Source organism: Leucoraja erinacea, chromosome 28 (assembly GCF_028641065.1).
Source record: "Leucoraja erinacea ecotype New England chromosome 28, Leri_hhj_1, whole genome shotgun sequence".
NCBI lineage: Eukaryota > Metazoa > Chordata > Chondrichthyes > Rajiformes > Rajidae > Leucoraja > Leucoraja erinaceus.
In genome coordinates this window covers 28,566,032-28,588,649 of record NC_073404.1, presented here as the reverse complement: position 1 = coordinate 28,588,649, position 22,618 = coordinate 28,566,032, and the positions used below count along the sequence as shown (strand labels likewise).

Here is a 22,618-nt window from a genome sequence, read left to right as displayed (position 1 = left end):
TGAGTCAAGAATAAGTCGAGAAATAAAGCATAAAATGTTCAGATAAGGTGATCCCGGTCTCGACGGGAAAAATGTAAATCGGAATATGTAAAAATGTAATCGTTGCCGCGTAGTGGTTTGCGAAGACGTACACATACACACAAACACGCGCGCACACACTCACTAACAAGATCAGCCTTTTAATAAGTATGATGATTAATTGTAGATGGTGCAGATTGTTTGAAATGCTAATTTAGTTTAGTTTAGAGATACAGCGCGGAAACAGGCCCTTCGGCCCACCGAGTCTGCGCCGACCAGCGATCCCCGCACACAAACACTATCCTACACATACTAGGGACAATTTACATTTATACCAAACTCAACTAGCCTACAAACCTGTACATCTTTGGACGTACGGGAGGAAACCAGAGCACCCGGACAAAACCCATGCAGTCACAGGGAAAACGTACAAAATTCATAGACAGCGGCGGTAGTCAGGATCGAACCCGGGTTCACTTGCGCTGTGAGGCAGCAACATAACCGCTGCGTCACCATAGATTGTATCTATGCATGGTATATTTGATCTGTTTGGATAGCACGCAACACAAAACCTTCTGTTTACTTCCCAGAAGCCGACTCACCTGCAGGCCGAGCGGATTAGTTTAACAAATGAGTTCATTAAAGGTTCAAAAGAAGGTTTTTGTCTACCTTCGATTTTCCCAGCATCTGCAGTTCTTTCTTAAACAAAGAAAAAAAGTTTTATTGTCACGTGCACCAATTAAGGTACAGTGAAATTCGATTTACCATACAGCCATACTAAAAAAAGCACCAAGTCACACACACACAACATAAAAGTTAACAAAGCCATGATCATATTGAATGGCGGTGCAGGCTCGAAGGGCCGAGTGGCCTTCTCCTGCACCTATTTTCTATGTTTCTATAAACATCCACCACAGTGGATTCCCCACATTCCTCACTGTGATGGAAGGCAATAAAGTCCAATCTTCTTCCCTCTTTATTCTCCCGCGGTCGGGGCAGTCGATGCTCCTGCGGCTTGGAGCTCCCAAGGGACCGCGAGCTCCACGATGTTAAAGTCCGCAGGCTTCGCGGTTGGAGCTCCGAGGTTGATCCCCGACAGAGACCACCAGCTCCACGATGTTAACTCCTGCAGGCTCCCGTGGTTGGACCTACCGAAGTCGGTCCCCAGCAAGAGGCCGCCAGCTCCCCAATGTTAGGCCGCAGTGCGGACGGAGATACGATACTGAAGAAAGAAAAAATCGCATCCCCGGCGAGGTAAAAGATCACAAAAGGTTTCCCCCAACCCCCCCGGTAAAATAAAGCTAAAGAACACTACAGCACATTTAACACGTACTATAAATGACCAAAGAAGGAAAAGGACGAGACAGACTGTTGGCGAGGCATGTTCAGCACGGACATTGTGGGTCGAAGGGCCTGTTCCTGTACTGTTTCGTGTTTTACCCCTCCATTCCCTGACTGTTCATGTGTCACAAATGAAAAATCATAAAAAAGAATTGAGATTAAAAGAAGATGGGAAAGTTATTTTTTATAAAGGACAATCGAAACACGAAGGAAAATATTGACATAAATTTTAAATTCCTGATAGATCCGCAACATTTGTTCCAGGTATTTATGACTGAAATGGAACTTAACGTTCTCCGAGAGAAACAGAACCAACGAGATATAAGCTTTGGGAAGTTAACCAAATTTGGCCCCTTTGATTTACCACCTTTAGCTATTCCCCCCCCCCCCACCCGAAAAAATCATTCAAAGGAATATTTTTTTCTTTGAATTATCAAGCGGTTCCTCATAGGCCGTGGGAGCAGAATTAGGCCATTCGGCCCATTAAGTCTACTACGTCATTCAATCATGGCTGATCCATCTTTCCCCCTCAACCCCATTCTCCTGCCTTCTCCCCACAGCCCCCGACACCTGCAAATTTGCTTAACTTCCCCAAACTTAAATCTTGTTGGTTCTATTTCTGTCAGAGGTTAAGTTCCAGTCTTAAATATCTGGAACAAACATTACACCTGAATCTGTCAACCTCCGCCTTAAACAATCCATTATCTTGGCCTCCACAGCCGTCGGTGGCAATGAATTCAAAATTCAGCACCCACTGACTAAAGAAATCCCTCTTCATCTCCTTCCTAAAGGAACGCCCTTTATCCTGAGGCTCGGGCCACTAGTGGAAACATCCTCTCCACATCCACACACTTCTACATCTTTATGTTTATTAATGTCACATGTAACGAGGTGCTTTGTTTTGCTTGCTATCCAATCAAAGTAGATAATATTGTACCATGAATCAAGTGCAATAGAAAAGTGAGGGGAAAGAGACAGAGTGCAGAATATTGTTCTCTGCATTGTAGCTCAACAGTACCCTAGTTTATGGAAGGACTGTTCAGAAGCCTGATAACAGAGGGGAAGAAGGTGTTTCCGAGTCCCGAGCGTTTTCAAGCTTCTCTATCTTCTGCCGGACGGGAGCGGGGAGAAGAATTGTCCTTCTTGGGGAAGGTCTGTCAGTAAAGAAATTGGAACTTGCAACTTTAAAAAAAAACCCCCACCCCAAACGCAGGTAAACCAATGAAGCAGGCAGGTCATCTCACCACAACCAGAGAACGGTGCTGAACTACTATCTACTTCGTTGGTGACCCTCGGACTATCCTTGATTGGACTTGATTGTGTAGGAAACAACTGCAGATGCTGGTTTAAATTGAAGATAGACACCAACTGCTGGTGCAACTCAGCGGGACAGGCAGCATCTCTGGGGAGAAGGGATGGGTGATGTTTTGGGTCTGAAGAAGGGTCTCGAACCAAAACGTCACCCATTCCTTCTCTCCAGAGATGCTGCCTGTCCCGCTGAGTTACTCCAGCAGTTTGTGTCTACCTTGATGGGACTTTGCTGGCTCTACCTTGTACTAAACGTTATTCCATTCTCATGTATCTGTACACTGTCAATGGCTCAATTGTAATCATGTATTGTCTTTCCGCTGACTGGTTAGCACGCAACTAAAGGGGCTGTCCCACTTTGGCGTTATTTGCGCGTCATTTAGGCGACATCATTTACGTGTCACGACGCACAACGCGCGCATGGCGTGCATTACTTGCGCATGGCGCGTGGTGACACGTGGTGACACAGGCAGCGACGCGCCTCAGGCCACTTGCGTGACGCGCAAATGACACCCAAGTGGGACGGGCCCTGTACTTTTCCCTGTACGTCGGTGCACGCGACAATAAACCAAACTGTAAACCGGCGCGCCATCTTCACAAAACATCAATGCACAAACTTAAACCACATGGGAACCTCTGAACGGCTGCGGGAAGTGGTAACTGAAGTATTGAAACATGAATTGTTTTGGAGTATTTGCTTTATTCATGGAACGATACAAGATACCAAGAATGGAAAGCATGATAATCTGGATTAAGATTGCTTGTTTGGAAAATACAATTTAATGCACAACTCCAAGACAATAGAACTTTCAAATCAGTTAAATAACAGCGCGCGTGAATAACCCCATTATTATCTCATGTCATATACCTACCAAATAATACATTGGTGGGAAGAGGCACTCGCCAATAAAAATAACAATAGACCATACTAGCAACTATATGGGTTTAAAGAACTTCCTTGTGTAAAATGGAATATAATAACATCATTTCAAAATAAAAATAATAGAGTCCCCCTTGTGTGCATGTATCGGCCCTCAATGCACAATCCAAACTTGCTTATTCAAACTTAATTACACGCCATCAAATTCAATGCTTTGCAATAGTATAAAATGATGAGAGGAATAGATCGGGTCGATGCACAGAGTCTCCTGCCCAGGGTGCCAATCGAGGAGCAGAGGACATAGGTTGAAGGCGAAGAGGAAAAGATTTAATCGGAATCTGAGGGGTAACGTTTTCACACAAAGAGGGTGGTTGGTGTATGGAACGAGGGTGTAGTTGAGGTAGGGGGGCTATCCCAACGTTTAAGAAACAGTTAAATAGGTACATTGATAGGACAGGTTTGGGGGTTGGAGGGGGAATATGGGCCAAACGCAGGCAGGTGGGACTAGTATAGATGGGACATGTTGGCCGGTGTGGGCAAGTTGGGCCTGCTTCCACGCTGTATCGCTCTATGACTCGAATTAAAATAACTGTCCTGGCAGATATCCTCAGCTTGCATGTGTCTACATTTGAAACTGCTCGCAGTGGCTACAAAATGCCTGCTTCGGCAAGCAAGGCAAGATTCGAATTCACAGTACTTTTATTCAGAGCAAAAGCTGTGAGAAATAATTACTTTGCAAGGCGAATAATTGTATTTGAAAAATATCCAATCCCCTCTCCACATAGACATCATTGAAGGTCGAGTAACATTATTCAGCAATGCAAACAAGTGTTAAGTTCAAGGATCTTGTGTATCTATGCATTTTGCAAAACAGCATATAATTTCACTAGGTTACACAGAAAAGCTGGAGAAACTCAGCGGGTGCAGCAGCATCTATGGAGCGAAGGAAATAGGCAACGTTTCGGGCCGAAACCCTTCTTCAGACTGATTTCACTAGGTGGACAAAAATGCTGGAGGAACTCAGCGGGTGAGGCAGCATCTATGGAGCGAAGGAAATAGGCGACGTTTCGGGCCGAAACCCTAAGGGTTTCGGCCCGAAACGTCGCCTATTTCCTTCGCTCCATAGATGCTGCCTCACCCACTGAGTTTCTCCAGCATTTTTGTCAACCTTCGATTTTCCAGCAGTTCCTTCTTAAACATATAATTTAACTAACTGATCCAAATTGTTTCCATCCATCTGACTCCCAGTACTTCTGGACAGAACGAGGACTCAGATCCAAAGTCCATGCAAATCCAACCTATTTCTGTGTAATGTGCTACTGCGAATTCTAAATAAAGTTTGGTTTAAACTTATCTGGATCAATAGGTCACTGCAACAGATCAATCTATAACCATAGCCCTGGTCTACACATCTTAAATTCACCTCAAGGGTGATCAATCCAAATTGGAAGCTCGTCACCTCAAAATTTGGTTGGAACCAGACATTTTGGGAAAGACATCAGTTCTGAGGTTTTAACAAAAATGAACTGCAGATGCTGGTTGATACCAAAGATAAGGCACAACATGCTGGAGTAACCGAGCGGGTCAGGCAGCATCTCTGGAGAACATGGACAGGTGACGTGGCGGGTCTCAACCCATCTTTAGTCTGACGAAGGGTCTCAGCCTAAAACATCACCCATCCATTTTCTCCACAGATGCTGGCTGACCCACTGAGTTGCTCCAGCACTTTGTATTTTACTTAAACCATCCGTTTGCACGGACGTGGCAAGCAGAGGGGTAAAAATACATGCGGGCTGAAATGTACTCCAGATGTATTCAAGAACTCTTAGGGCTAAAGGAATCAAGGGATGTGGGGGAAAAGCAGGAACAGGGTACCGATTCTGGGTGATCAGCCATGATCATATTGAATGGCGATGCTGGCTCAAAGGGCTGACTGGCCCACTCATGCACCTACTTTCTATGTTTCCAGCATTTTGTGTCCAGTTCTGAACCTTCATTACTCTACACTGAAATCTCTCAACCCTGGCTTCAGCATTTGTAATCCAGGTTTAGGACATTTAAAAAACTCATTTCCAATTTCAGCAAAAAATTCAGGTAAGGTGGGATCACGGCAACAATTCACACTAACATGTTTCCATAGGCTAGACGATCCATTAAAACAACATTGTTACAATCTCCATTACATTGACGATCTTGGAACATAGGTGTAACCAAATTATGGGTCTTGGAAACCTTTCAATTATTTCTGAGGGGTATCTAAAATGGGAATAATATTCATTGACTGATGCTATTGGAAAGAATAATGTAATATATATTATATGTATGTATATATATATGCGAGTGTGTGTATATGTGTGTGTAAATATATATATATGAGTGTGTGTATATATATATACACACACATACATGCATATATATACACACACGTGTTTATATATACACATATATATATACACACACATGTGTGTATATATGTGTGTGTTTATATATATATAAACGAGTGTATGCGCATGTATATATGTGTATATATATATATATATGTATATATATGTGTGTGTGTGTATATATATGTACACACATGCTGGAGGAACTCACTGTACACTGTACACACACATGTATACACACACACACATATATATATATATAGGCACACACACACACACATATATATACTGAAAATATATATACTCTCCTCCCCAACCCTAAGGAATAGACACGGTTGTAGAGTAACTCTTTCATAGCCCAACTGCCTTCTGGAAAGTAGTATTAGGCATTTAGGTAACTTAATATTTGCCAACAATGGTATACATATTCCACTTTCCTTGCATCATCCTTTACAACCGGAATGTGTGCGATAATTGTTTTGCTGAAATAACCCCTGCAGGATAGACTTATGATTGAAGGAAGCAGAACCACGATCACATCATGACTGCAGCAGCATTAAATAGCATTGGACTAGATGTTGACCCGCTTGATGTATCACGGTGACAATCTGCACCGGTTTGGATGGGGATGGGGGAGGATGCGTGGTTGTTGGGTGGTTGTTGGGGGCTATCTCCCAGCTGTGGTTACATCGGCTGCTACAGAACTTAAAAAAACCACGCACGCCGCGCGTGTCCCTGTAGTTTGGGCACGGACAAACTCCTCATTGCATGATCCCTTATCCCTCAAACAACCGCGAATCCCGTGGGAACACAAACACAAAAAAAGTACAGCTCTGCATACGAGTCATTTGGGACCCAAGTGGGAACAATATTGTTACTAATAGTTCCTTTAAAGTTACAGAAAAAAAAAAAAAAAAAAACAGAAGGTGAGAAAGCAAATTAAATGCCCTTTTATTTAGAGGGGAAGGAAAGAAAAAAAAAACGTATTAATTCAGATACAATTTAAATTCTCCGTTCCCAGAACATGTAAGCACCACGCGTTGTTGACCATTTCCGTGCTTGTTACATTTCACCTCAAATAAAAAAAAAACAAAGTCTGCATAATACCTACTGATTTATGTACACCGTGAAATGATAGGAAATATTTGCATTTGTCATGAAGGTGACAACCAGGCTACAGCTTGGCGATTAGCCCGTTGCATATGTCCCCCAAAATCCCAACCGCAGAAATTAAAAATAGGCCAGCTGCAAACTGGCATCTCTGTTTGCGTCTGTGCAAGTCACAATAGGACACGGATAATCACCCTGACGCACACGTCCGGCCTCGCGCACAAGACCGAGGACCTAATCGTTGCGGCATTCCAGTCATTTCTCCCCCCCCCCCCTGAAAGTTTCACGCTTCTCGTTGAACGGACAATACTGAGCGTCAAGGACAAGTGTCGGAGAATAACCAATCTATAGCTTAGAAGCAGAAATCCTTGAGCCCGTCCTTGGTAGCAGTGGGTGTTGAGGAAACACTGGCAGTAACAGATCCAAGCGGAGGGGGCGAGAGGGTGGGTGGGTGTTTGGTTGTAGGGGAGGGGGGGAGGGGGGGGGGGAATCAATGTTCAATTGGTTGGTTTTGCCCTGCCCTATCGATCCATTTCGTCCAGTAAAGGTGTGGCATCGCCAGCGATGGACATCGGGGTGCCCTCGATCATGGGGCTGGGCGACGGTCTGGGTGTCATCTTGCCTTTCTGCTTTTTCCGCTCCTGCTCCTTCTCCTGCAGCCACTGCTCAGCGATCTTGCCCCAGTCAACTGCAGTGTGTGCAGTGGAGGTCCTGGGCCAGAGAAACAACGGCAACAAAGGTTAGCGGTCTTGTGTACCACATTTAAGCACCAACCCCCAGAGTCAGAATGGGTCCCGACCAGAAACCTCGCCCATTCACATCCTCCACAGATGCTGCCTGACCCGCTGAGTTACAAAGACAGCTATTCTACCGTTGAGCCCTGTTCTGCACTGAAAATTACTGAAACCTAACCTCAACTGCTAACATCTGAGGACTATCTTTCATTGGACTAAGGGGCACAGGTTTTTTTCCACTAGTATTGTGGGTTATTAACTTATTGAATGTATAAATGGTGTATCATCTGCGTTAATGATGCTGCTGCACGTTAGAATCCAGTTGAGTTGCCGGTACATATGACGACTGGGCACTCTTGGATCTTGAAGCTCTCGGGACCTTTATGCATGGTCCCATCTCAGTGTCTTAATGCATTTCGTTGTCTCTGTACTGTACACTGACAATGACAATTAAAGTTGAATCTGAATCAGTGTACTGCCAATGACCACTGCAGAAATACTCACTTGGGCTGCGAGCGTTGTCGCGTTGAGGCGGGGGTCTGGGGCGTGCTGCTGCCCTGGTACTGGGGCGTGGTGATGGGCTGCTGGCTGGGCGTGGTGTACGAGTAACTCGGCGTCATCAGTGGCGTGGCCACGGGCTGCTGTGCAGGAGTGGCAAAGACCTGGAAGAGAAGTAAAGCGTGCTCCATCAGTCCCAGGTAAATTTGACTTCCATTGGAGAATGATTAGTCATCTCATTAAAACCGAGCTGCCTCTTGTTGGAAAGGGGGAAGAGTCTAGAACGAGAGGTCACAGCCTCAGAATGAAAGGACGTTCATTTTAGGAAGGAGATGGGGAGATATTTCTTTAGTCAGAGGGTGGTGAATCTGTGGAATTCTTTGCCACAGAAGGCTGTGAAGGCCAAGTCAGTGGATACTTTTAAGGCCAAGGTAGATAGATTCTTGATTAGTGCAGGTGTCAGAGGTTATATAGTATAGTATATCTTTATTGTCATTTTCCTGAGTATTCACATACCCAGAGGAAACAAAAAAACGTTGCTCAACCAGTGTCCATTCAGTGTGCAGTAAAAAAATAAATAGAAATAAAAATACATATATCATGAACAAATTAAACACTCTACTCTCTACTAAACATCAACAGGCGTTCCGATCGGCAGCGGCACGACAGCGGCTCTGCTGCAGTGTGTCCAGGTTGGTGGTTGGTGCGCGATACTTTGGCAGGGGGCAAAGTCCGTTTATCAGTCTTATAGCCTGCGGGAAGAAGCTGAGGAGCATCCTGCTGGTTTTGCAGCTAATGCTCCTGTGGCTCTTCCCGGATGGCAGGATGGAGAATATGTGATGAGATGGGTGGTAGGGGTCTTTGATGATGGAGATTGCTCTCGGGAGAAGGCAGGAAAATGGGGTTAGCAGGGAGAGATAGATCAGCTGTGATTGAATGGTGTAGACTTGACAGGCCGAATGGCCTAATTCTACTATTCCTATATGACTTTAAATGTTTTGATAAGAACATTCATGTTTGCGCAGGTAACTGCTGACTAAATGTGGTGTGCTTCACTCATGTACAGACTTATACGTGCTTGAGGGTTCAGTCTGGCTTTTTGTGTCTATTTGCGGGAATAGTTAAGTTGGATCTGGTGTCACGCTGGTGAAGTGGGGGAACATGGGCGACGTTGAGAACGGGCTATGCTGGTCAGAGATGCCAGCGGAGACGGCGACAGACGTACGTGGTAGGCACTGCCTCCTCCGTAGCCGTACTGGCTGGATCCCCACTGCGCCGGCGTGGCGTTTGGATTCTGTCCCTGCCCGGTAACGGCGGCAATGGCGTTAAACATCTGCGTGGTCATGTTCTGTGGGAGAGCATTCACTGCTCGGGTAAGATCTAGGTAAAGAGAAAACAATTTTCACTCTGTGAACGACAATGCGTGTCGATTATCTATTGATTCACGCCAAAATCCCAGTCTCGACACGAAACGTCACCCACTCCTTCTCTCCACTGAGTCACTCCAGCATTCGGTGTCTAACTTATAGCCCCTGTCCCACGGTATGAGTTCATTCCAAGAGTTCTCCCGAGTTTTGCCCTGATTCGAACTCGGAGATTTACGTTAATGGCCACTCGTCGGTACTCGGGGCTCTCGTGGACATTTTTCAACATGTTGAAAAGCCTTCACGAGTCTTCCCGTGCTCGCCTGCCGTTAGCGAGTCTTCCCGAGTACCTGCCGTTAGCGTTTACGAGCCGCTAAGAGACGTCCCCGAGCTCCGACGAACCCGCTACGTTCATTCTCCGTGCTTACCACGAGTTTGATTTTTTTTAAACTCGTGAGAGCTCTTGGAATGAACTCGTACAGTGGGACAGGGGTTTTAGGTGTGTCTGCATCTGCAGTTCATTCCTGCACATCCCATTTCAGTCGACAGCCGACTATGTTTATTTTACTTCATTCCTGTAAAGACTTACATGTATTTGAGGTTTCTGTGAAGCATGAGAACTAGCTCATGCAGTGACGCATGAGAACTACCTCAAGAAAGCAGAAAGTTGCACAAACAAGTTTAGCTGGTCTCAAAAGTGCTAGATTGAAGACAAAACGTTTGCATCATTTACCACAAGGATCCAATGATTCAATGTTTAAGAAGAAACAGCAGATGCTGGAAAATCCAAGGTAGACAAAAAATGCTGGAGAAACTCAGCAGGTGAGGCAGCATCTATGGAGAGAAGGAAATAGGCAACGTTTCAGGTCGAAACCCTTTGGGTTTCGACCCGAAACGTTGCCTATTTCCTTCCCTCCATAGATGCTGCCTCACCTGCTGAGTTCCTCCAGCATTTTTTTGTCTACCTCCAATGATTCAATGTTACTTTATTGGCACGTGTACCCAGGTACAGTGAAATGCTTTGTTTTGGTAGCAACCCGGTGAAACCGCACAGCAGACCTCAGCGAGGCAGCACACAAGAGAGTCACCACTAATCTGGAGCCGAGAAAATTACAAAAGTTCACCGAACAAACTCATCTTCTGATGGTCGCTGTTCGTGGCAGCACCCCCCCCCCCCCCCCCCCCCCCCCGTTCGTAGAATGTACGCAGCGGGTACGTCAGAGCTCGGGCCATCTCTTAGCGGCTCGTAACGCAAACGGCAGGTCCTCGGGAAACGCGGTAAGCTCGTGAAGATTTTTCAACATGTTGACAAATGTCCACGAGAGCCCCGAGTACCTATGTGCGACTATTGCCCTAATTGTCCGAGTTCGAATTAGGGGAAACTCGGGAGAACTCTTGAATTAGCTTGTACAGTGGGACAGCCCCTTAAGTACTTAGCAAGGTTAGCATAGAATACAAGCTAACGAATACCGTTAACACAAGAAAATCAAGTAATTTCATGTACGTACCTGCCAAATTAATATTAGCTGGTGTTGCATCCATTGAGGCAGGAGTTCTACTAGATCTGCTTGTACTTGAAGGTGTTATACCTAGAAGAAATGTTAATACAATCTTAACTATTAAAAACAAAATCAAGCAGGAATGTATGCGGTGATAAAATAAATATTATTGTGTGCCTTCTCTCTCTTTGACATTCACATCATTAAAAATTATTTGTAACTTTTAATAAAATTAAAATGACCAAACATTTTAAAAAATGAGCTCGATTAAATCTCCCTGAAAGTGTTGCCACAGGTGGATGGGCTGGTAAAGAGGGGCTTTGGTGCATTGGCCTTCGTCACTCAAGGTATCGAGTATAGAATTCCTGTCTCCGGAGATGCTGCCTGTCCCGCTGAGTTTCTCCAGCATTTTGTGTCCATTATTGAGTATAGAAGTTGGGATGCTGTGCAGCAGAGGACGAGCATCAGAGAAAGCTTTAGATGTAAAAGGGGCAAAAACGGAAAGGAAGGGTAGTAAAAATCATCTGAAAGTGCTTTATCTAAATGCACGGAGTATTCGTAATAAGATAAATGAATTAACGGTGCAATTAAGTATATATAGTTATGATATCGTGGCCATTACGGAGACATGGCTGCAAGGGGATCAGGATTGGGAGTTAAATATAGAGGGGTACTCGACAATTAGGAAAGATAGACAGGAAAGAAAGGGAGGAGGGGTGGCCCTTTTAATAAGGGAGGGAATAACGGCAATAGAGAGGAAGGATATTGCGTTGAAGGATCAGGATAGTGAAACAGCTTGGGTACAGATAGAGAATAATAAGGGGAAAAAAACACTAGTGGGTGTAATTTATAGACCTCCAAATAGCTGTGACGCTGTTAGTCAGAACATAAATCTGCAAATAGTTGACGCATGTAAAAAGGGAACTGCTGTAATCATGGGGGACTTCAATTTTCATATTAATTGGGCAAACCAAACTGGGAAGGGTAGACTAGAGGAAGAGTTTATAGAAAGTATTAGAGACGGGTTCCTAGAACAGTATGTCACAGAACCGACAAGGGGGGAGGCAATCTTGGATCTGGTCCTGTGTAATGAAGCAGGATTAATTAAAAATGTCATAGTTAGGGACTCGTTGGGAACAAGTGACCACAATATGGTCGAATTCCATATTCAAATAGAAGGGGAGCAGGTTGAAACTCAGGCTAGGGTGCTTAGTCTAAATAAGGGGGATTATGAAGGTATGAGGACTGAGCTGATCAAAGTTGACTGGGATAGCAGACTCAAGAATAAAACGGTACATGAGCAGTGGTGTACGTTTAAGGGTATACTGTATAACCTTCAAGAAAAATTTATTCCTATGAAGAAAAAAAGGGGTAAGGGTAAGAACAGTCAGCCATGGCTCAGTAAAACTATAAAGGATAGTATTCGGCTGAAGGCAAGGGCATATAAGGTAGCCAGAGATAGTGGGAGGGTAGAGGATTGGGAAGCATTTAAAGGTCAGCAAAAAATAACTAAGAGATTAATTAAGACGGGGAAAATAGACTATGAAAGGAATTTAGCGAACAACATAAAAACTAATAGTAAGAGTTTTTATATAGCTATATAAAAAAGAAAAAGGGTGGCTAAGGTGAACGTTGGTCCATTGGAGGGTGAGACTGGAGAGTTGTTGGTGGGGAACATGGAAATGGCAAAGGCATTAAACGAGTATTTTGTATCAGTCTTCACCATAGAAGACACAAAAAATATTCCAACGCTGGATAAACAGGGGGCGGTAGGAATGGAGGAGCTAAATACTATTAAGATCACCAAGGAGGTGGTATTAGGGAAATTAATGAGACTGAAGGAGGATAAATCCCCTGGGCCTGATGGATTACATCCAAGGGTCTTGAGGGAGATAGCGGTGGGGATTGTGGATGCATTGGTGATAATTTTCCAAAACTCCCTGGAGGCAGGAACGGTCCCAGTGGATTGGAAAATGGCCAATGTAACACCTATATTTAAAAAAGGAAGTAAACAGAAGGCGGGTAACTATAGACCGGTTAGTCTAACATCGGTGGTGGGTAAAATGTTAGAGACAATTATTAAAGAAACACTAACGGGGCACTTGGATAAACATGACTTCATCGGACAGAACCAGCATGGTTTTGTGAAGGGGAAGTCCTGTTTAACGAATCTGCTCGAATTCTTTGAGGAAGTAACAACCCGGGTGGATAAAGGGGAACCGGTGGATGTGGTATACTTGGACTTCCAAAAGGCTTTTGACAAGGTGCCACATAAGAGACTATTGCTAAAAATAAAAAATTATGGGATTGGGGGTAATATATTAGCATGGGTAGAGGATTGGCTAACAAATAGGAAGCAGAGTGGGGATAAATGGTTCATACTCGGGATGGCAACCAGTAACTAGCGGGGTTCCGCAAGGGTCGGTGCTGGGACCCCAGTTGTTCACAATTTATATAAATGATTTGGAGGAGGGAACCAAGTGTAATATATCAAAATTTGCGGACGATACAAAAATGGGAGGAAAAGTAGGGGATGAGGAGGATAGGAAGAGTCTGCAAAAGGATATAGATAAGCTAGGTGAGTGGGCAACAACTTGGCAGATGAAATTTAATACTAATAAATGTGAAGTCATTCACTTTGGGGAAAAAAAATGATAGGGCAAGTTATTTTCTAAATGAGGAGGAGCTGCGTTGTAATGCAACGCAAAGGGATCTAGGGGTATTAGTACATGAATCACTGAAAGTTAGTATGCAGGTGCAGCAAGCAATCAGGAAGGCCAATGGAGTTTTGGCCTTTATTGCTAGGGGGATTGAGTATAAAAACACGGAGGTCTTGCTGCAGCTGTACACAGTATTAGTGAGACCACATTTGGAATACTGTGTACAGTTCTGGGGTCCATACTTAAGAAAGGATGTACTAGCCCTGGAGGCAGTGCAGCGAAGGTTTACAAGATTAATTCCTGCAATGAGGGGATTGACATATGAGGAAAGGTTAAGTAGGCTGGAACTCTACTCTTTGGAGTTTAGAAGAATGAGAGGCGATCTCATTGAAACATATAAGATCGTGAGGGGCCTTGATCGGGTGGATGCACCGAGGATGTTCCCAATGATCGGGGAAACTAGAACTAGGGGACATAGTTGCAGAATAAAGGGGGGCTCTTTTAAAACTGAGATGAGGAAGAACTTCTTCACCCAGAGGGTGGTTAATTTATGGAATTCACTGCCCCAGGGAGCAGTGGAAGCAAAAACTTTAAATATATTTAAGACTAAAATAGATGGTTTTTTAGCTGCCAAGGGGATAAGGGGCTACGGGGAGAGGGCAGGGATATGGACCTAGGTATGGTTAGTATAGTAAGACCCGAGTGATCTCCTGGACAAGTGTCGATCGCCTAGATTGGGGTCGGAGAGGAATTTCCCGGATTTTTTCCCCGAATTGGACCTGGGTTTTTATCCGGTTTTTTGCCTCCCCCAGGAGATCACGAGGTTCTTGGGGTGGAGAGGGGTGATAGCGGTATAAAGGGGAGGGTAGTGTCTTGTGTTCTGTGTCTTGTGTCTACTGTTTGTGGGTAAGTGTGTCTGTTTAGTGTTCAGCCATGAGCGAATGGCGGTGCGGGCTCGATGGACCTGGTGGTCTGCTCTCGCACCTACTTTCTATGTTTCTATGTTTCTATGAACAAGAGGAAGGGGACTGGACTTTGCTGCCTTCCCTCACAGTGGGGACCATTGTGTGTGGGGGGGGGGATGTTTTTATGTTTAATGTCAAATTCTTTAATGTTGTGTTTGATTTCTATTGGTGCGCTGCAAATGGCAACTCAAATTTCACTACACCAATTGGTGTACGTGACAATAAATGTCCTTTGTCAGCTGCACGAGATGCTGGTGAAGCCACATTATGTTCTGTTTCGGTCACCCTGCTGTAAGGAGGATGTCTTTAAGCCGGAAAGAATGAGAGAAGATTTACGAGGATGTCACCAGGACTCAGGTCCCGAGCTACAGTGTTTTACCCACAAACTAATCTCGTTGACATCAGTGTTTAGGCAAGTCCTACCTGGCACTGGGTCCTGGAAATGGTCTTTAAACCACCTGAACAAACCATTCACAGATGAGAACACCTGCCCTCTGTACCGATACCCTTCTGGGGTGACAGTAACAAACTCCACCCTGCAAGACAAAATGGTGTTGTGCTGAAAATTATTTTGGTAGATGATTATTGCCACTTCCACAGATATTTTATGCACAATTACTTTAGATAATATATCCTCCCTATAAAATATGCTGCAACTCGATTAAACATTTTTCACCTCTCTATAGACAGTCACCTTACATCCTAACCTTGAACCATACAGAATACCATCTTCAAAAGCAGTGTCGAGGTGTAAATGCTTCTTAAAATTCGCACCCATCAATTTATACTTTATTGCCCAAATAGTCCAAAATTGTGGTATTATGATGAAAAAGATCGATTCATATGATTTTACGAATTAAGCCTTTAGTTTAGATACAGCACAGAAACAGGCCCTTCGGCCCACTGAGTCTGCGCCGACCAGCGATCCCCATACACTAATACTATCCTACATACACGAGCCAATTTACACTTATACCAAGTATACAAACCCAAGCCAGTTAACCTACAAACATGTACAACTTGAGTGTGGGAGGAAACCGAAGATCTCGGAGAAAACCCACGCAGGTCACGGGGAGAGCGTACCGACTGTACAGAGAGCACCCGTAGTCGGGATTGAACCCAGGTCTCTGGCGCTGCAAGAATCAACTCTACCGCTGCGCCACAGTGCACAGCATAGCATAGAATATAGATATAGCACAGAAACAGGCCCTGCGGCCCATTGAGTCCATGCAGATTGTTAGTCACTCGTTCTATGTTATTCCACTTTCGCATCCACTCCCTACGCACTAAGGGGAATTTTACAGAGGCCAATTAACCTACAATTCTGCGCATCTTTGGGATGTTGGAGAATGTGACCTACGCGGTCACAGGGAGAATGTGCAAACGTCACACACAGACAGCACCCGCAGTCAGGATTGAACCTGGGTCTCTGACGTGGTGGGGCAGCAATTCGACTAGCTGCAAAACTGTAATGCCCAGAAACATTGTTATTCAATCTCCTACACCATGAGCAACAGACTGGCTTTAATTATTTTCCATTGTGCCATTTTTGCCATAATCAGAATTATCTCCATAATTAAGGGTAACATAGTACCCATGCAAAGAAGTAATCACAAGCTTATTAAAGGTGACATTTCCATTTGGGTTAGCCAGGGTGCTAATAATTACCGAGGTCTATCTACTGAACATTCTGACATTTTGGAGACACTGACCTTGGTTTGGCTCGGGGTTGGTAGCCTAACAAAAACTTTCCCGGCAGTTCCTTTGATGCGGCCACATAATAGGGAATAAAAGAAGGCTTTTCCCTTTTGGATTTTGTGAGGAGCTCTTCCATTTTCTAGAAAGAATAACAACGTTACATTTAATATTTACCTTGGGGTCACACTGAAAACAAAGGTGCAGGACAGGCCACAACAGAACAACAAATTGATCTTGGCCGGTGGATAACTACAGTTGTCAGTGAGAATGCCGACTGGATCTTCCCCAATGTCAATAGACAATAGACAATCGGTGCAGGAGTAGGCCATTCGGCCCTTCGAGCCAGCACCGCCATTCAATGTGATCATGGTTGATCATCCCCAATCAGTACCCCGTTCCTGCCTTCTCCCCATATCCCCTGACTCTTTAAGAGCCCTATCTAGCTCTCTCTTGAAAGTTCAATTCAATTCAACTTTAATGTCATCGCACAAATACAAGTATCCAGATAACCGGCCTCCACCGCCCTCTGAGGCAGAGAATTCCACACACTCACAACTCTCTGTGCGAAAAAGTGTTTCCTCGTCTCCGTACTAAATGGCTTACCCCTTATTCTTAAACGGCGGCCCCTGGTTCTGGACTCCCCCAGCACCGGGAACATTTTTCCTGCCTCTAGCGTGTCCAAACCCTTAATAATCTTATATGTTTCAATAAGATCCCCACTCATCCTTCTAAACTCCAGAGTGTACAAGCCCAGCCACTCCATTCTCTCAGCATAATGGAGCATGTCTAAAGGCTGACACTGGAAAAATGTTGTTTCACTCCCGCTGCAAACGCAACCAATATTGTCTGTTACAAAAGGGCTGTTCAACATGTGCATTAAATGTGATCCAAGTGTCTCTATCAAATCCCAGGCCCCGACTTCACTGGTAAAGCAATGGCAGTCACTTTTTGATTGAATGATTCAGCATTTACGAAGATGTTGCCAGGATTCAAGGGCCTGAGCTTTCGGGAGAGGGTGAGCAGGCAAATCGAAGGTAGACACAAAATCGCGGAGTAACTCAGCGGGACAGGCAACATCTCGGGATTTCTTCTCTCCCGAGTTACTCCAGCATTTCGTCTCTACCTTCCATTCAAACTGTTCATGAGGTAACTGATACCGAGCCGGCCACATTTAGCTTCTATACTAGTACCTTGCGGTCTCCACCATTGCAATCATGGTAATATTTATGATAGATCAAGTCACGAGCAAAAGATGCCATTGGCTGCACAAAACGAGCCGTAATTTCATCGAGGTCTTCAAATTCCTGGATAATAATGCAAATCAAGCTTTTAATATCAATAAAAACAAACAAATTAATAAGTCAAGTCAACAAATTAATATATCACATCAATGTACATTAATTGTAAATACCTGCAGAATCATTGCAGAAATGACAACCTGAATTAAGGATTAATTAAACACATTGAACCATATTTGATCTGAAGTGGAAAATGTGTGGACAAGTAGATATGAACATGGATGATGTAGATTTGAAGATGCATAATGTGTTTTCACGTAGATTTGAAGATGAATAATGAATAATGCAACAACAAGTAGATTTGAACATAATGTGTGCTCTAGTTGATCAAAACGTGGAGAATGTGTCTACTGGTAAATTTAAACATGGAGAATGTGGCAAGTAAAACTGAACAGAGATAATACGTTAACAAGTAGATTTGAACGTGCAAAATCTGTCCACGTAGATTTGAACATGGAAAATACGCTAACATACGCCAACCACGGATAATGTGTACACTAGTGGATGTGAATATGGATAATAGGATGGCATGTAGATTCAAACATGACTAATGTGACTATAAGCAGATTTGAACATGGATAATGCATTAAGGAGATTTGAACGTGGAGAACGTTCACTAGTGTCCACTAGTTTGAACATGAATAATGAATTAACAAATAAACATAGAAAATAGGTGCAGGAGTAGGCCATTCAGCCCTTCGTCAACGCCTCCATTCAATAGATCATGGCTGATCATCTAAAATCAATACCCCTTCCCTGCTTTTTCCCCCATATCCCTTGATTCCCTTCGCCCTAAGAGCTAAATCTAACTCCATCTTGAAAACAGTAGATTTGAACATGGACAAGTAGGATTTGAAGATTGAAAGTATATGTTTGAAATAATCGCCTACAAAAGTTGAAGGAAGCAGTAACGGCCAAAGCGACATTTTAGCCACACTGTGGGGCATGACCCACGAACAGAAGACATCCCACAAAGAGTTAAGTTGATAAAAATGTGTGCATAGTCTGAAATAAATGACATTTTTCTTACCTCGTTGTTAATCAACAGAGACTGTCCCAAACTGAAGGCATTTTCCTTGCCTTCTTCTCTCACGTCAATATGTTGGTAGATGCCGTCACTCACTTTCCAGGTGACGGTCAGGTGGTTTGCCCCTTTGCTGCTGGGCCTGATGATGACGTCGCCCTGATCCATGGTCTCCATCATCTTCTCCGCCTGCTTGAAGTTGATATTGTGGAATGACGGGTGCACAATTACCCGCTTGATGTAGGCTGGAGGGAGAGAGAGCAAGTGAGAGAAATAAGTCATTATTCAGCACAGGTAGACAAAAATGCTGGAGAAACTCAGCGGGTGCAGCAGCATCTATGGAGCGAAGGAAATAGGCAACGTTTCGGGCCGAAACCCCTTGGGTTTCGGCCCGAAACGTTGCCTATTTCCTTAAACGTTGCATATTTCCTGCCTTGGGTTTCGGCACAAAACGTTGCCTATTTCCTTAAACGTTGCCTATTTCCTGCCTTGGGTTTCGGCCCAAAACGTTGCCTATTTCCTTAAACGTTGCATATTTCCTGCCTTGGGTTTCGGTCCGAAACATTGCCTATTTCCTTAAACGTTGCATATTTCCTGCCTTGGGTTTCGGCCCAAAACGTTGCCTATTTCCTTAAACGTTGCATATTTCCTGCCTTGGGTTTCGGTCCGAAACATTGCCTATTTCCTTAAACGTTGCATATTTCCTGCCTTGGGTTCTGGCCCCAAACGTTGCCTATTTCCTTAAACGTTGCCCATTTCCTTCGCTCCATAGATGCTGCTGCACCCGCTGAGTTTCTCCAGCATTTTTGTGTACCTGGGATTTTCCAGCATCTGCAGTTCCTTCTCAAACTCATTATTAAGCACAATTGTTTTGAGTAACAAAAGACTCTTCACTTCAAAGAAAACAGCTATAATTTTCTAATGTTTTAAGAAATAAGGTGCGGCATGGTGACGTAGAGGTAGAGCTACTGTCTCACGGCGCCAGAGACCCAGGTTCGATCCTGACTACGGGTCAGGATCCTGTCTGCATGGAGTTTGTACTTTCTCCTTGTGATCTGCGTGGGTTTTCTCCAAGATCTTCGGTTTCCTCCCACACTCCAAAGACGTACAGGTTTGTAGGGTTAATTGGCTTGGCTTAAATGTAAAAATTGTCCCTAGCGGGTGTAGGATAGTGTTAATGTGCGGGGTTGGCTGGTCGGCGTGGCCTACTCCTGCACCTATTTTTCTAGTTTAGTTTTGCAGAAACAGGCCCTTCAGCCCACCAGGTCTGTTCTGACCGGCGATCCCCACACATTAACACTTTCCTGCATCCACTAGGGACATTTTTTTTATTTTTATACATTTATACCAAGCCAATTAACCTACAAACCTGTATGACTTTGGAGTGTGGGAGGAAACCGAAGATCTCGGAGAAAGCCCACGCAGGTCACGGGGAGAACGCACAAACCCCGTACAGACAGCACCCGTAGTCGGGATCGAACCTGGGTCTCCGGCGCTGCATTCGCTGTCGGGCAGCGACTCTACTGCTGAGCCACCGTGACCGGGACATTGTCTATGTTTCTGTGACATACTTGTGCGCTGCTGCTTTTTCTTTGCGTCGTCTGCGACCTTTTGATCTCCCGCTTCAGAGTCAAAATCGTAATAGGTGTCCTTGGGCAACTTCCACTCGTTGTTCTTATCCATCAGATCCGACGATCGGCACGTGAGGTCCACACTGAACTTCTCAATGTCGATCTTCATCATTCGGCAATGTACAGTCATGCCAATCTACGGAGGGAAGCAGCGGTCAATTGTTAGCAACCTCCCCCGTTAGCCGTCGATCAACAGCTGCATCCGGTTTGCAATAAAACGGTCTCTACCTTGACCCTTTCTTCGGGGTGTTTCACATTCTTGTCACTCAGGAATTTTGTCGGGATAAAACCTGCGACGTTGTTGTCCAGCCTGGTTTTCACCCCGATAGCCTGACCAGGACACGCACCGCTGTCAAAATGATTCCACACCTGGGGACGGAAAAAGGGGAACATTTGGTGAAAATGAAAACCAAATAGAAAATTTAAAAAAATCACATGCTTTGGGGTGGTGCAGCGGGGAGAGTTGCTGCCTAACAGCGCCAGAGACCCGGGTTCGATCCTGACTACGGGCACTGTCCGTACAGAATTTGTACGTTCTCCCCGTGACCTGTGTGGGCTTTCTCTGGGTGCTCCGGTTTCCTCCCACACTCCTAAGACGTACAGGTTTGTAGGTTAACTGGCTTGGCAAAATTGTAAATTATCCCTAGTGTGTGGTGCTCAAAACAAAGATTTTTCACTGTGACATCTCGCATGCGATAATAAAGAATCAATCAATCCATTCACGTTTATTCTGGGAAGGGGAGCTAATTTCCCAATGGCCAGGTTAAACATCTACCAGAGATTTCTGTGTGGCAACAGGGGAGATAACACTCTTCTATTGATTCCACTGAAAGGGAACAACTGCAAAAGTCCCAGGTGGGATCCTGGAAATTTGGAAAGGGAAACATTCTGAGCTCCTTGAACTCCTTGAATTCCTCTGGGAACTTTTTACCAACATTTCTAATGATGTGCTATTCTAGTTCTTCAAAAAAACAATTACTTGATTACCACAGAAACAGATATTATTCACTCACGGAGAGTCTAGGACCAGAGTACACAACCTCAGAATAAAAGGACGTACCTTTAGAAAGGAGATGAGAAGGAATTCCTTTAGTCAGAGGGTGGTGAATCTGTGGAATTCATTCTGCAGATGGCATTGGAGGCCATCAATGGATATTTTTAAGGCAGAGGTTGACAAATCTTTGATTATGTGGACACAAAATGCTGCAGTCACTGCATGTCAGACAGACTTCAGTCTGAAGAAGGGTCTCGACCCGAAACGTCACCCATTCCTTCTCCCCAGGGATGCTGCAGCATTTTGTGTCTACCTTCATTTTAAACCAGCATCATGCTGTTCTTTCCTACAATTTTTTTGATTAGTATGGGTGTCAGGGGTTATAGGGCGAAGGCAGGGGGGATTGGAGTTGAGAGGGAAAGTTAGATCAGCCATACTTGAATGACGGAGTAGACTTGATGGGTCGAATGGCCTTAATCTGCTCCTAGAACTTATGAATATTGCGACTGTGTTAGTTAAAAGTTGGAGTTAAGACCTACATGACAATCAATGGTTCTTATTTTGTGGGTGAGGTAGTGTTATTTTATGCCGAGGGAAGAAAATTCCCACGGGAATTTCTGGAAGTTCCCACTGCCAAAATGGGGTAATACCTGACGGGAAAAGCTATCCCACCCCTTTCTTACTTTTTTAATTTTTTAAATACTGTAAATAATGATTTGAGCAGACAGGCAGAGACACAGAACTGCCTTTCCTGGTTAGAACATGGCCCAACATGTTTTATAGCCATTGAAATATATCTGAAATACAGTCACACTTTTGGAGGAAACATGTGACATTGGAAGACATCAGCAAGGCAGGATATAGATTGTTGATTAGTACAGGTGTCTGGGGTTATGTGGAGAAAGCAGGAGAATGGGGTCAGGAGGGAAAGATAGTTCAGCTATGATTAAATGCAGAGTAGACGATGGGCCGAATGGCCTAATTCTGTGCCTATCACATGACCTTATGGCAGGCAATTTGTGCATAGCAAGGTCCTTCAAAAATGACAATGATCAAACCATTTTCTTCATGTTCATAATCGATAGGAGCAGAATTTGGCCATCGTCTGCTTTGCCATTCAATCATGGCTGATCTCTCTCTCGAGAAGGATGGAGAATGGGGTTTGGAGGGAGGGCAGACCAGCCATGATTGAATGGTGGAGTTGACTTGACG

General features: G+C 44.4%; 1 protein-coding gene and 1 long non-coding RNA gene across 3 annotated transcripts in view; one reads left to right on the top strand and one right to left on the bottom strand.

Annotated features, from left to right (window-relative positions):
- Positions 1–4,297: 4,297 nt before the first annotated feature.
- Positions 4,298–4,862, top strand: LOC129710846 (uncharacterized). The gene is made up of 3 exons (XR_008725740.1): positions 4,298–4,437; positions 4,545–4,574; positions 4,733–4,862. It is a non-coding gene; the product is annotated as an uncharacterized LOC129710846 (long non-coding RNA).
- A 2,657-nt stretch (positions 4,863–7,519) lies between these two features.
- Positions 7,520–22,618, bottom strand: part of supt6h (SPT6 homolog, histone chaperone and transcription elongation factor) — a 68,884-nt gene continuing 53,785 nt past the window's right edge. For both annotated transcript variants that reach the window (XM_055658123.1, XM_055658124.1), the window contains exons 28-37: positions 20,641–20,781; positions 20,353–20,548; positions 18,788–19,026; positions 17,650–17,763; positions 16,474–16,598; positions 15,185–15,297; positions 11,146–11,226; positions 9,499–9,653; positions 8,280–8,437; positions 7,520–7,752 (exon numbers count right to left, since the gene is read on the bottom strand). In XM_055658123.1, the coding sequence (XP_055514098.1) occupies positions 7,563–7,752; positions 8,280–8,437; positions 9,499–9,653; positions 11,146–11,226; positions 15,185–15,297; positions 16,474–16,598; positions 17,650–17,763; positions 18,788–19,026; positions 20,353–20,548; positions 20,641–20,781 (1,512 nt within the window). In that variant the 3' untranslated portion in view covers positions 7,520–7,562. The remainder of the gene's footprint in view (positions 7,753–8,279; positions 8,438–9,498; positions 9,654–11,145; positions 11,227–15,184; positions 15,298–16,473; positions 16,599–17,649; positions 17,764–18,787; positions 19,027–20,352; positions 20,549–20,640; positions 20,782–22,618) is intronic.